Raw genomic sequence first — 14521 nt, forward strand, 5'->3', positions numbered from 1 at the left:
CCTGCCCAGGCTGGCTTCAAACTGTGATCCTCAGATCTCAGCCTCCGTAGTAACTTTTGCTTATATGCAAAAGCCACCAGCACCCAGCTGGATTTCCTTGTTTTTTCTTTTCCTCCCACCCCACTCAAGTGTTCTCCCTGCCTGTCTTCCTCTCTTGCTGTCTCATTTGGACTTACTCTTTTACTTATTCTGACCATTTCTCCACAGTAGCTGCTTCTGGCCAGACTGCTGGCCAGACTCCCCTTGAGGCGCTAGGCCAGTGGCTTTCTAGTGGACAAGTGACCATTCCTCTGTAAGCCTGGCTGTCTCAGTGGCCATATACAAAGGATGTACTCATTCATGTAAAGAGCTTTCCTTTGTGCTGGCCTTGTGCTAGGGACACAGTGCTGAGGGAGATGGTTCTGGGTGTGGCTGGCCTGGTGATCACAGACTAGATACAGACAGATCTATTCACAAACAACCTCAATCCTCCAATGGGTGGGATGTCCCTGGGCCTGGCAGGAAGAAAGAAAAAGCGCAAGTAGATTGATCAGGGATAATGTGGGGGAGGTATAGGGCAAAGGATGCAGGGGAGGTTATGGAGGGCTTCCTGGAGGAAGAGAGAATTAAGCTAAGACCTGAGGAGTGGCCAAGAGAAGACTGAGTCCCTGTGTCTTCAGGGAGCAGGGCCCAGGCAGAGAGCCCTGAGGTGGGCATAGCTGGGTGGTAGCATCTTCTGAGGCCACACACAGGACCTCAGCCCAGAGCCCAATGGCAAGGAGGGTGCTCCATTGTAGCAGCTGGCCGTGTTTACTGGATACTAGTTAATTGCCTATTGTGCCCTAGACTCTGAAGCCAGCCTGCCTAGGCTCACTTCTCATATGCACTCTGTCCTGCTTGCACCCAAAGGCCACCACTCTACCTCTGTTTCTGTGACATGGGGACCATCCAGGCTGGGAGTGGAGTTCAGGGTAGAGCACTTGCCTAGCATGCACAAGGCCTTGGGTTCCATCCTCAACCACTAAAAATAAAATGGCAATCCTAGCCAGGTACCAGTGACTCCCACCTGTAATCCTAGCAACTCAGGAGGCTGAGATCTGAAGCCAGTTCAGGCAGGAAAGACCATGAGGCTCTTACCTCCCACTAACCAGCAAGAAGCTGGAAGTGGAGGTATGGCTCAAATGGTAGAGCACTAACCTTGAGTGGAAAAGCCAAGTAAGAGTTGAAGGTCCTGAGTTCAAGCTCCAGTACCGTATAAACAAACAAAAACAAATGGAAAAAGAGTGAGGAAAAAAAGAGCCAGGTGCTCATGGCTCACCCCTGTAATCCATGACTGACAATCATCATCATCATCATCATTGGTGTAAAGGAGTAAGCAGCGGGCAAGGAGTCTTTCTCCTATACTCAGCGTTTGCTAATTAATTTCTCCAGTCCGCCTCCAGGCTCATGTGTGTCATTTATTTTTATCCTATGCACATGGAGATATATGGTAACAATGACAGACTCTGGAGTCAAACCCCTGGGTATGACCTAACTCTGTTATTCCCAAGCCATGGATGACTTTGCCCAGGGGACTTTACCGCCCCATGCCTCAAGTTAGCTGGTTTTTGGAATGAGAGGCAGACCTCACTACCTCAGGGACTTGAGCACCTAGAAACTTGTGGGAGGCTTTTAAACAGTATCTGAACCTCAATAAAACCTGCCTAAGTTTTCTTCTCACCACTTTTTGTTTTGTTTTGTTTCGCCAGTCTTGGGGGCTTACCTGGGGCTTACACTCAGACAGAGCCTGAGCACTGTCCCTGGCTTCTTTTTGCTCAAGGCTATCACTCTACCACTTGAGCCACAGCACCACTTCCAGCTTTTTCTATATATGTGGTGCTGAGGAATCGAACCCAGGACTTCATGTATATAAGGTGAGCACTTTACCACTAGGCCATATTTCCAGCCCTTCTTCTCACTTCTTGTCACTTTATGTTGTTGGTGCTCTACCACGGCAGGATCTTGATTTATGCCTAGCCTGACTTGGGCTCAGCTCCTCCTACTTGTGCTTCTCCGGGTCACTGGGGATATCGTGCACATCACTGCACCCAGCTGTCACGACAGTTGGGATTACAGGTGTGTACTACCATGCCCACCCATTGGTTGAGATGGGTTTTTGTGAGGTTTTACACTCCAACTGGTTTTCATATTTTCTGTCCTGATCTCAAATAGATGTGGACCAAAGGCTTAAGCCAATGTACCACGTACTGGTGGCTTAGGATGCTGAGATCTAAGAACAGTGGTTTGAAGCTCACAGACTTTCCCGACCCAGATGGCCTTGAATCTCGATCTTCAGATCTCAGCCTCCGGAGTAGCAAGGATTAACCTGGCTAAAAGGAACTTCTTGATGGTCTTTATTATTATTATTATCATTATCTTTAAGTAGTTGGAATTGTCATTCAACAAAGCAGTTTATGAATGCAATGAATCTTCATAGATGTCACCCCTTTCACCATTGCCCTTTGTGGGTTGTGGGTTTCAACTCAGGACCTGGACGCTGTGGCTAAGCTTTCGCTGAGCTTCTTTTGCTCCAGACTAGCGCGCTACCACTTGAGCCACAGGGCCACTTCGGGCTTTTTCTGGGTAGTTTCTCGGAGATAAGAGCCTCAGGGATTTTCCTGCCCCGGGTTGGCTTCGAACCGTGATCCTCAGATCTCAGCCTATTGAGTGGCTGGGATGACAGGTTGGAGCCATGGGCGGGTGCGCCTGGCTATCATTCTTCTTTGATGGTTTTCTGAGCACAAACTTTCTGGCTTGGGGCACGCCCGTTCCTGGGCGCTTGAGCCCCGCCCCCAGGCCTTTGGCACCTTCCGGTGTGGTGGGGGGGCAGGGGAAGAGGATGCGCGTTACCACGGAGACCGGCGCGTTACCATGGAGACAGGCGCGCCACGCGGGGCCGCCTCCGGAAGACGGAAGCGGGTTGCGGGCGGCCATTTTGAGAACGGGCAGGAGAGCCGGGAGGAGTGCTGCCAAGCAACGGTTGGCCGGTTCAAACCAAGTGACTGGTACTACGGGGTGGGGAGGAGAGGGCAGTGCCATCTCAGGGGGGGGTACGGGGGGGTGGGAAGGGGTTGGGAAGGGGCGGGGAGGGAAAAAGACGGGAAGGGCAGTAGATTTTGTGGGACCCGCGAGAGGAGGGGCGAGGGGAGGCCGAGGAGAGCGGCGAGAGGGCGGGGCGGCGGGGGGCGTGGCCGGGGCCCGGCGGGACGATGAGCGGAGGCGGCCTCCCGCGCTGGGGCGTCGAGCGGACCCGACTCCACGGCCTGGAGGCGGGCCGTGAGAACAGGTGGGGGGAGAAGGTGACGCGGCTGGTGGGGAATGTGAGGATCGTGAAGACGGGCTGGGCGTGGAACAAGGAAAGGGCGCGGGACGGAGAGAGGTCCGCCGCCCAGGGGAACGTCCCTGGGGAGGAGGTATTCAAAACCGAGCAAAAATTCCAGGACCCGCAGGCGTTTGGAGGTTGGGACGAAGGGGCGTACCGAGTCCAGGAGGGGTTCTGCGGCGGTGCTGAGCGGTGCCGGGCCCGCGAGGGACTCTCTGGTGTCGAGCAGCGGTGTCGAGCCCGGGAGGGATGGAGTAAAGACATCTACCGAAGACGGGAGGGATCCCAGAGTGCGGACCGACTCCGGGGAGAGGAGAGATCCTGGGGCGAAGAGCCAAACCCAAGCCGGGAGGCATCCCGAGGTGAAGAGCGGTACCGAAGCCAGGAGGGATCCCGGGGTGAAGTGCGATACCGAAGCCGGGAGGGATCCCAGGGTGAAGAGCTATTCCGAAGCCGCGAGGGGTCCCGGGGTGAAGTGCCGTACCGAAGCCGGGAGGGGTCCCGGGGTGAAGTGAAGTATCGAGGCCAGGAGGGATCCCAGGGTGAAGAGCTATTCCGAAGCCGAGAGGGGTCCCGGGGTGAAGAGCTGTTCCGAAGCCGAGAGGGGTCCCGGGGTGAAGAGCTGTTCCGAAGCCGAGAGGGGTCCCGGGGTGAAGAGCTGTTCCGAAGCCGAGAGGGATCCCGGGGTGAAGTGCTATACCGAGACCCGGAGGGATCCCGGGGTGGAGAACGATACCGATACCGAAGCCGGGAGGGATCGCGGGGTGAAGTGAAGTATCGAAGCCGGGAGGGATCCCGGGGCGAAGAGAAATACAGAAGCAGAGAAGGGTCCTGTGTGGAAGAGAGATCGCGAAGTGGGAGGAGGTCCCGAGTCGGGGAGAGGTTCTGGGGCGAAAAGAGACGTCGATATCGGGAGAGGTCGCGGGGTGAAGAGCCGTCCCGGGGCAGCGACGGGCCCTGGGGCGAAGAGAGATTCGGTGGAGCAGACAGAACCCCGTGTGGGGAGGAGAGGTACCGAGACCTGGAGGGGTCCCGAGCGGAGGACAGACCCCAGCCCGAAGAGTGGGTCCCTAAGGAGAATGGGCGGGGCGAGGACCGAGGCCAGGGCGGGGAGAGGTCGGGGGGCACGCGGAAGCTGAGCAGGAACCCTTCCAGCGGGGAGGAGGTGGCGGGAGAGGAGGGGCGGGGCGAGGAGGCCGCGCAGGCGGAGCTGCCTCTCCGGGATCCCGGGAAAGGCTGGGAGGTGGAGCCCGGGGAGGGGCCGGGGCACGGCATGGACCGCAAGCGGAGCGCGCACTCCCCGAGTCAGAAACAGAGGAATGGGCGCCGCGTGAAGGCCCGGGTAGAGGGCGCCGAGAGGTGTGCGACCAGGCTGAAGAACAACCGGTCCTTGAGCAGGGCCGCGGACAGGAGAAAGGGGAGCTTTGAAGGAAAGCGGGGATGCAGGGAAAGAAGCGAGAGCAGAGGCAAGAACAGGGATGCGGTCTCGGGCAGGAATAGATCCACGGATAACAAGAAGGGATTGCTTAAAGGACGAAACTGTAACCGAGACCGGCCGAAGAGCATTGACCCCAAATCGAGAGCGAGCGCAGTCAGGAACAAGGGTGGGCGAAAAGAGCCGGCCGGCCGGCGGCGGAGCGTCAGCAGGGCCGGGGCCCGGAGCAAGAGCCGGGCGGGGACCGCGGGGAAGCGGCCGCTGGGGTCGCGGAGCAAGAGCAGGGCCAGGGCCCGGAGTAGGAACGCTGGCGTGGACACAGGCAGGTGCGGGGCCAAGAGTAAGAGGAAGGTGAAGGCCAGGGGCAGGACCTGAGGCCCCGGCAGGGGCGGGCGAGGCGCCGGAGCCTGTGGAGTCCCTCAGAGCTGCCTGGACAGCCCTGGAGAGATGCCTCACGGGCCGCTATAGAACCTGGCGTTATCCAGGCTACATTGCGCGCTGCCCAGCCGTTTCCCTGCCAGCCCTGTGTGACCGAGAGGTGAGAGACAGAGAGGTACAAGGCCTGCGGGTTCTGTGGTCGCTGTTGAAAATGCTACTTTCTATTCTGTGAGCCAGAACTTCGCCCATGGACCTGCACCAGGTGAGGGGACAGGGCAGGAGAAAAGGGGCTAGGGGAGGGGCTGCGCCACTACACAGCTCGGGTCAGGACATCTGGCCCACCACTCTTACAAAAACACCTGGGTTTCCCTTACTACCTGAAAGTCAACTGCTCCTGTGAGGGAAAGGTGAGTGGGTGCAGTACGTGGGGGGGGGGGGGGGGGTCGACCCAGCCTGTTTCCCCATCCCTAACTTTTATTTTATTTTATTTTTTGGCCAGTCCTGGGGCTTGGACTCAAGGCCTGAGCACTGTCCCCTGGCTTCTTTTTGCTCAAGGCTAGCACTCTGCCACTTGAGCCACAGCGCCACTTCTGGCCGTTTTCTGTATATGTGGTGCTGGTGAATTGAACCCAGGGCCTCATGTATAGGAGGCAAGCACTCTTGCCACTAGGCCATATCCCCAGCCCCCATCCCTAACATTTTGATAGAGCTAGTATCAAGGTGATAGGGCCTACAGGATTGAAAATTATTTATGTCCAGGTCCCAGTGCCCAAGTGAGCTGCTTTCTTTTTTTTTTTTCTCTTTTTCTTTTTTTGGCCATTCCTGGGGCTTGAACTCAGGGCCTGAGCACTGTCCCTGGCTTCTTTTTGCACAAGGCTAGCACTCTACCACTTGAGCCATAGTGCCACTTCCGGCTTTTTCTAAAAATGTAGTACTGAGGAATTGAACCCAGAGCTTAGTGCATATGAGACAAGCACGCTACCACTAGGCCATATTCCCAGCCCCCAGTGTGTCCTTTTTGTGGCTGCATTTCATTCTCCTGCATGGATGTATCTTTATCTGCTCATTATTTGATGGACATTTGGCTTATTTCCCCTGTTCCACTATTGTGAAGAATGCTACTATGGGGCTTTATGTACAAGCTTTTGTGCCATGGTGTATTTTCAGTTGTCTTTGGAATATAGATAGGTATGGGATTGCTAGGTCATATGCTAACCCACTTTAAGGAAGTTCCAGTTTTCCAAAGCAGTTTTGTCATGTTTCCATTCCCATTAGCAATATGTGAGGGTCTAAGTTTCTCTACATCCTTGCCAACACTAGTTATTATTTGTGCTAGTGTGTGTGAAACAATACTGTGGTTTTGATGTCCATGTCCCTTGGAACATTGTTTAATGTATATAGGCCATGTATCTCTTTTCTTTGAGAAATATCCTGATTCTTTGCTCAGTGTTAAATTGACTTTTGTATCATTTATTTATGTATTTATTTTGGTCAGTCATGAGACTTGAATTCAGGGCCTGGACATTGTCTCTGAGCTCTTTTGCTCAAGAGTAGCACTTTACCATTTTGAATCACAGCTTCACTTCCAGTCTTCTGGTGGTTAATTGGAGATAGAGTCTCATGGCCTTTCTTGCCCAGGTTGGCTTTGAGCCATGATTCTTTTTTTTTTTGGCCAGTCCTGGGCCTTGGACTCAGGACCTGAGCACTGTCCCTGGCTTCTTTTTGCTCAAGGCTAGCACTCTGCCACTTGAGTCACAGCGCCACTTCTGGCCATTTTCTGTATATGTGGTGCTGGGGAATCGAACCCAGGGCTTCATGTATACGAGGCAAGCACTCTTCTAATAAATTTCTTGTTTAAAAGTTGATTTATGTCTTGAAATATATTTTGGAGAAATTTCCATGGATTGGTAAGAAGAATATATGTTCAGTGGCTGTTGGGTGGAATAGTCTACAGATGTCTGTTAAGTCCGTCAGATATATAGTTTATTTGTTTTAATTAGTATAATTACTTTTGCAAAGAGGGGAGTTCATTGTGACATTTCCACAAATGGATACAATATACCTCAGTCAACCTCTCTATTACTCTCCCTTTCCTCTTCCCTTCTTTTGGAAGCCCTAGGGTTTAGATTCTGGATCTTAGACTTGTTAGATAGGCTGTCTGCCACTTGAGCCATGTTCCTGGCACTCCTTCCCTTTTCTTTTCTCTCTTCCTTCCTTCTTTCCTTTCCTTTTCTTTCCTTTCCCCTTTCCTTTCCCCTTCCCTTTCTTTTGAGTGTTTTGGCCCTTGGGCTTGAACTCAGAGCCTAAGTACTGTCCCTGAGGTTTTTTTGTTGTTTTTGCTAGTTCTGGGGCTTGAACTCAGGGCCTGAACACTGTCCCTGGCTTCTTTTGCTCAAGGTTAGCACTCTACCACTTGAGTCAAAGTGTCACTTCTGCCTTTGTCTATATATGTGGTGCTGAGGAATTGAACCCAGGGCTTCATGTATGCAAGGCAAGCACTCTACAACTAGTCCATGTTTCCAGCTGAGGTTTTGTTTTGTTTTGGTTTGGTTTTTTTGCTCAAGACTAGAACTCTGAGTGACAACTTCACTTTCAGATTTTTTTGCTGGTTAATTGGAGACAAGAGTCACACCAAGGCTGGCTTTGAACCATGATCCTTAGATCTGGACCTTCTGAGTAGCTAAGATTACAGGCTTGAGCCACCAGTGCCTGGCTTCCTTCCCCACTTCTTTTTTTTTTTTTTTTTTTTTTGGCACCATCCCTGGAGCTTGCCTCAGGGCCTGAGCACTGTCCTAGCTTCTTTTTGCTCAAGGCTACTACTCTGCCACTTGAGCCATAGCACCACTTCTGGCTGTTTTGTGTATATATGGTGCTGGGGAATCGAACCCCGGGCTTCATGTATACAAGGCAAGCACTCTTGCCACTAGGCCATATTCCCAGCCCCCCTCCCCACTTCCTAAAATAAATTTCAATAGGGGGATGGGAATATGGCCTAGTGGTAAGAGTGCTTGCCTCATATAAATGAAGCCCTAGGTTCGATTCCTCAGCACCACATATATAGAAAATGGTGCTGTGGTTCAAGTGGCAGAGTGCTAGCCTTGAGCAAAAAAGGAAGCCAGGAACAGTGCTCAGGCCCTGAGTTGAAGGCACAGGACTGGCAAAAAAAAAATTTCAATAGATTTTTTTTTTTTTTTTTTTTTTTTTTTTTTGGCCAGTCCTGGGGCTTGGACTCAGGGCCTGAGCACTGTCCCTGGCTTCTTTTTGCTCAAGGCTAGCACTCTGCCACTTGAGCCACAGTGCCACTTCTGGCCGTTTTCTGTATATGTGGTGCTGGGGAATCGAACCCAGGGCCTCATGTATACGAGGCAAACACTCTTGCCACTAGGCCATATCCCCAGCCCCTTCAATAGATTTTATTGTTCTATTTTCATACATACAACCAGCCAAGCCACAGTGTCAATAAGTGAGCATTTTGGTGTCTCCATGGCCTTACACCTTCAGCCACTTCCTTTTATAGTGTAGATGGGGGTGGGGGGAATAACAGATAGACAGTCATGCTCTATTGCTCTATCACCCCTAGCTGTGTGGCCTTGGACACTGACCATACTTTTCTTTTTTTTTTTTTTTTTTTTTTTTTTTTTTTTGGCCAGTCCTGGGCCTTGGACTCAGGGCCTGAGCACTGTCCCTGGCTTCTTCCCGCTCAAGGCTAGCACTCTGCCACTTGAGCCACAGCGCCGCTTCTGGCCGTTTTCTGTATATGTGGTGCTGGGGAATTGAACCTAGGGCCTCGTGTATCCGAGGCAGGCACTCTTGCCACTAGGCTATATCCCCAGCCCGTGACCATACTTTTCTAATCTTCACAGTGGAGCTGAATGAGGATACTGGTACCTACTTCCCACTTCTTTGTGATGATATGAAGATTGAAGAAGTTGGCATAGGTAAGGGTCTTGGTGCTAGGGACACGGTGAGTTATAGAAGGCTTTAAAAATTATCACTTGCCCTATTATTAGATTTTTGTTGTTGTTGTGCCAGTCCTGTGGCTTGAACTCAGTGCCTGGGTGCTGCCCCTCAACTTCTTTGCCCAAGGCTGGCGCACTACCACTTGAGCTACTGGTGTTTAATTAGAGCTAAGAGTCTTAAAGAGGTTCTTGTCTGGGCTGGCATCCAGCCATGACCTTCAGATCACAGCCTCCTAGGTAGCTAGGATTACAGGTGTGAGCCACCAATGCCTGGCTGTAAGGCTTTATTTTCAGGTAGAGATTCCTACTGTGGTATTTAAAAGTGGCTTTATTAACTTAGGGCTCCCCTTACCCACCACTTTGTGTTACTCCAAAAAAAATTGGGTTTGGCTCTTAGTTCTAAGACAGGCCTGAGGTGTACATTTTAAAGGACAGGTACAGGTGGGGCTGGTAGCTAGGGTAGGGCATAGAGGTTGGGAGGGGTTGTAGGTCTAAAGGGTCCAGCTGATCCCATGCTCACCTTTGCTTTTGGCATCTACATGCTGAATGACTGCTTTGCCAGTCCTGGGGCTCGAACTCAGGGCTTGAGCACTGTCCCTGAGCTTCTTTTGCTCAAAGCTAGCATTCTACCACTTCTGGCTTTTTTCTGTTTATATGGCGCTGAGGAATTGAACCCAGGTCTTTATGCCTGCTAGGCAAGCACTCTACCACCAAGCCACATTCCCAGCCCTGACATCAACTCTTGGTGGGCTCACACTTCAAGCACAGCTGTGGGGAGGCAATCTGCCCATCTGCTACAACAGCCCCAGGACAAGTAAACCCCATAGGCTCTCCCACATTCTGCCTTCCTTCCCACACAAGCCACACCCACATTTTCCCTGCTATGCTGGCCCTATCCTTGCTACAAGCCCCATCACATGCTCTGCCCAGGCAGAGATTAAATGGTTCTACACAGGACCGACAACCTCATCGGAATTCAAAGGCTGAAAAGCCATGACATTCCACATCATGTCCCATGAGAGCTTGGGCATGGAGGGAATGTGCAAGCCCCTGCTCTAATAGTTTTGAAACCAAGTCTCTAGCCCAGACTGGCCTGGAACTCTTTGTTGTTTTTTGGGTTTTTTTGCCAGTCCTGGGGCTTGGACTCAGGGCCTGAGCACTGTCCCTGGCTTCTTTTTGCTCAAGGCTAGCACTCTGCCACTTGAGCCACAGCGCCACTTCTGGCTTTTTCTGTTTATATGGTGCTGAGGAATCGAACCCAGGGCTTCATGCATGCTAGGCAAGCACTCTACCACTAAGCCGCATTCCCAGCCCCTGGCCTGGAACTCTTAACCCTCCTGCTCAGCCTCCAGAATCCTGGGACTATAGTTATGTGTCACCATTCGTGGATTTGTGCAAGTCCCCTGGACATGCACCTCTCCATCAGGCTTTCCCATGCTTCATACTTCTGGGAGGCTTCTAGATCTCCCATCCATGCTGGCTACTTTGGTGCTTGTCAAAGAGGACCTGAGCTTGTCACAACAGAACCCGCTGTTTGGAATAGAAGGCCCTCCTTTTCTACTTCAAGCCATAGTTCAGATAACTGTTTATCTCCTAATGGCTTTTCCAACATATTCAGGACACAAAAGTGGCTTCTTCTTGCCTCTGCTTTCCTGAATCCTCTCAGAGCCTCTCATCCCTTCCATGACCCTCTCCATTCCTCCTGCATCCTAACCCTGACAACTCTTGAGTTTTCTTGTCTCTTTTGTTCTTTACAGGACCAGATCCTGAGTAAACTCAACACAGTCTTTTCTGAATGAATAAGTGAACACTTGCATAAAGTAACTCATGGTAGGCATTGATTGGCAGCTAAACAGAGGTGTCAGTGAATGGATAAAAGGATGGAGGAACAAGTTAGCACAGAAGAGCCCAGTAACTGCTTCTTGCTCATTGCTGGGAAGAAAATGATTTCCATGAGTAAATGAAGGCAGTGATCTGGGGTGCCGGTGGCTCATGCCTGTAATTTTAGCTACTCAGGAGGCTGAGATCTGAGCATTACAGTTCAAAGCCAGCCCAGTCAGAAAAGTCCATGAGACTCTTATCTCCAGTGAACCACCAGGAAACTGAAGTGGTGCTGTGGCTCAGGTGATAGAGTGCTATCCTTGAGCTGAAGAGCTCAGGGACAGTGCCCAGGCCCATAGTTCAAGCCCTATGGCTGACAGAAAAGAAAGAAGGCAGTGGTTGAATGAACCAAATAACCAACTGCCCCTAGTCAGTGCTCAGCCTGTGTTGATTGAATCAGGAATCGGGGAGGTAGCAAGAGAGAAGACCTGGGATTTTGTGTTTTAAGTGTTCGAGCTTTACCTGTTGGACAGAGGCATGAAGCAGTAGATAAGAGAAGACAGAGACCTAGGGGTGGGGCATGTGCTTAGTGGTAGAGCACTTGCCTATAGTGTGTAAGGCCCTAGGCTGGATGCCTAGTAGAGAGGGAAGAAAGGGAAGAGAGTGGGAGACAAAGCAGAGGTGGCACCTAGTAGTGCCCTCCCAGTGTGAGCAGAGGAGGGAGTGGGAATGGCACATGCTAAGAAGGGTGGTAGCACAGGTGGCTGTCCTTGCTTTCCCAGGGGGGCTGTGTCTGGAGAACTCCTCATGCTGAGATGGCATCTTCTTCCCTGAGTTCTTCTGCAAGATGGTGAACATAAGGTGAGCCAGGCACAAAGGCGGGTTGATTTCCCCCCAAATCCTGAACCCATACAGTGACCACCTGCTCATCTTCCATGATGAGCTCCCACTCAATGGCACTTGGGCCCTGTTCTTCATCACTATGTGTGGAAGTCCAGAAGCTACACCACAGAGTGTGCAGGGGCCCCCCCCGGACTGTGCACCCATCCCTGCTGCCTGGTGCCTGCAGGTGTCAGCCAGCTGTTTTGTGGGCCTGGTGATCCTCTCCACCCTCTTCTGCTGGACACCACCCGACACTACTCTCTCAGAGTCTTCTGCATGTCTTCTGAGACAAATTCCAGACAGAGCTCCAAGCAACTCTTCAGGACAAAAGATGACCCTGAGCATCCTTGGGCAAACAGTCACTGGCCCCTATCTCTTACCTGCTCCAACACCCATGTACCCTCAGGCCTCTCCTAATAGACCTTTCTCGGAAACATTGCCTGCCCTCTACACAGGCCTCTCTGTTTTGCTTGAATGCTTACTACCTATTCAGATCCAGGACCAGCAAGGAGCCCTCCCTCGGGTTCACTTGGAATGTGCCATCCCACCTGCACAGGTCATTAAAATATGAAAGCCTTTCTTTACTATCTGGCAAATGCTTTTTTGTCTCCATGTCAGTCACATCCCCAGATCCAGTATTGAAGAAGTAGATACCACGGGTGGAAGGTACAGGGAGACCAAAGGAAGCCACACATGGATCCAGGACTTAGTACTTGTACTTAGAGTACAGTTCCTTGGGGACTTAGGACTGAGCTGATGGCAGCAAGACCAGTAGATTCCTGCCCTTGGGTCACAGGGAAGGAACTTCAAGTATTCAAGACAAAGGAGTCATCTAGGTCCCTGAATGCCTGGTCTCTCTCAACATCAAAGCTGTCAGGTACTGAGTGCTAGTGGCTTATGCCTGTCATCCTAGCTGCGCAGTAGGCTGAGAACTGAGGATCATAGTTCAGGGGCAGCCTAGGCAGGTGCCGGGCTAGGGTCGCCTCCCCTTGGCACAGAGATGTCAGGCTTTAGTATCTGCACTCCCTTTCTCACCCTCTCCCCTGGTCACCTGACTGACCCGCAGGCAACGCCAGGGTGGAGGGGGGGGGGCGCTAGGAAAGACCTCAGGTGCATGTGGCCGAACAAGATCCCTTTTCCTCCCTCCTTACCCACGAAGGAAGCCAGGCGTACGCAGAGTCTCGGAGATCACTTCAAGAGCAAGATCTGATTTAATAAGGGAGTGGCTAACAGCTAATATAGTAATGGTGACGAGAAAAGGGGTGATAGACCAGGAGCTGGCGATAGGATGGCGAGCTTGTCTTAAGACCCCCTCATGAGCTAATGTCACTTGCATAGCACCACCCCATGGGCAAAGCCCGCGAAAGTGGGGAGCACATAGGCTGGCAAGAGGTTGGGGGACTGGTTGCAGAGCCAGCTCTTCTGGTTCCAGCCCAGAGAAGTATGGCTTCTGCACTGCCCCAGGGCTGGGGGGAGGGCAGTGTCTAGGGATAGCTTTCCTTTGCCCTTCCCCCCTCAAGGCCAAAGCTGAACCCTAACAGGCAGGAGAGTCAGTGAGACTCTTATCCCTAATTAACTACCTAAAGAAGCTGGAAGTGGAGCTGTGGTTCAAATAGTAGAGTACTAGCCTTGAGCACAAAAGCTCAAGGGCAGTACCCAGGCCCTGAGTTCAAGCCCCATAACAGGCAACACCCCCCCCCCCCGAAAGAATCTTGGTTTTGCATGCTTTATAGGGTATGTAGCGTTCTAGATCTTAGCTCACAATAGTAATAGTGATGATGATAATGAGACATGAGCTTTTAAAAGCTAAACTTGTCTTGGTCAGACAATAAAGGAAAGGGGATGGTGAAAGACAAGGGTGGGAAGTGGGAAGGGAAAGTGACATAAAAATATAATGAAACTCTCTGAAACACTATATATCTATATCTATATATATCCCCCAGTCATGGGGCTTGAACTTGGTGCCTGTGCACAGTTCCTGAGCTCTTTTGCTCAAGACTAGTGCTCTACCACTTAGAGCCACATTTCTAATTTTCTGGTGATTAATTGGAGGTAAGACTCTCATTGACTTTCCTGCCCAGGCTGGCTTTGAACTCTGATCCTTAGATCTCAGCCTCCTGAGTAGCTAGGATTACAGGCATGAGCCACCAGCACCCGGCTAGAGATTCTTAAACATTTGTTTTGACATATAGAGGGGTTTGTTGTTTGTTTTTCTATGATAATCTTAGCTGTTTATCTCAACATTTAGTTCCTAGCTAAAGAGGATTGCCAAATTGTCTGAAATAGGCCTAGAGAATCTTCATTTTGGAGGAAGTGATGCCCCCTTTTCAAAACTTGTGAAATTATGGTCAGCAATTAGAAATCCAGAAGGACTTCTGCTTCAGTGGCCATTTCTTTCTGGATTAGCTGGTTACAAAACCAACACACAGGGCTGGGGATATGGCCTAGTGGCAAGAGTGCTTGCCTCGTATACATGAGGCCCTGGGTTCGATTCCTCAGCACCACATATACAGAAAATGGCCAGAAGTGGCGCTGTGGCTCAAGTGGCAGAGTGCTAGCCTTGAGCAAAAGTAGCTCAAGGACAGTGCTCAGGCCCTGAGTCCAAGCCCCAGGACTGGCCAAAATAAAACAAACAAAACAAAAAAAACCAACACACAGAGAACCCACAATATATGGCAAAGAGAAACCTCAATTTCAGTCACCAAT

The 14521-nt window shown here is 51.4% G+C and overlaps 1 protein-coding gene across 1 annotated transcript; it reads left to right on the top strand.

The window, feature by feature from the left end:
* The first annotated feature begins 3227 nt into the window (after positions 1 to 3227).
* LOC125338933 (spore wall protein 2-like) lies at positions 3228 to 12313 on the top strand. Its single transcript, XM_048329968.1, has 5 exons — positions 3228 to 5415; positions 9017 to 9117; positions 10870 to 10942; positions 11716 to 11794; positions 12003 to 12313. Exon 1 carries the CDS (start codon positions 3228 to 3230, stop codon positions 5148 to 5150), a length of 1923 nt encoding a protein of 640 aa, XP_048185925.1. The 3' UTR covers positions 5151 to 5415; positions 9017 to 9117; positions 10870 to 10942; positions 11716 to 11794; positions 12003 to 12313.
* The last annotated feature ends 2208 nt before the right edge of the window (positions 12314 to 14521 follow it).

Source organism: Perognathus longimembris, chromosome 20 (genome assembly GCF_023159225.1).
Source record: "Perognathus longimembris pacificus isolate PPM17 chromosome 20, ASM2315922v1, whole genome shotgun sequence".
Taxonomy (NCBI): domain Eukaryota; kingdom Metazoa; phylum Chordata; class Mammalia; order Rodentia; family Heteromyidae; genus Perognathus; species Perognathus longimembris.

What these genes read in the sequence shown, in the direction of transcription:
- LOC125338933 (XM_048329968.1), top strand. Translation starts at nt 3,228, where the DNA reads ATGAGCGGAGGCGGCCTCCCGCGCTGGGGCGTCGAGCGGACCCGACTC.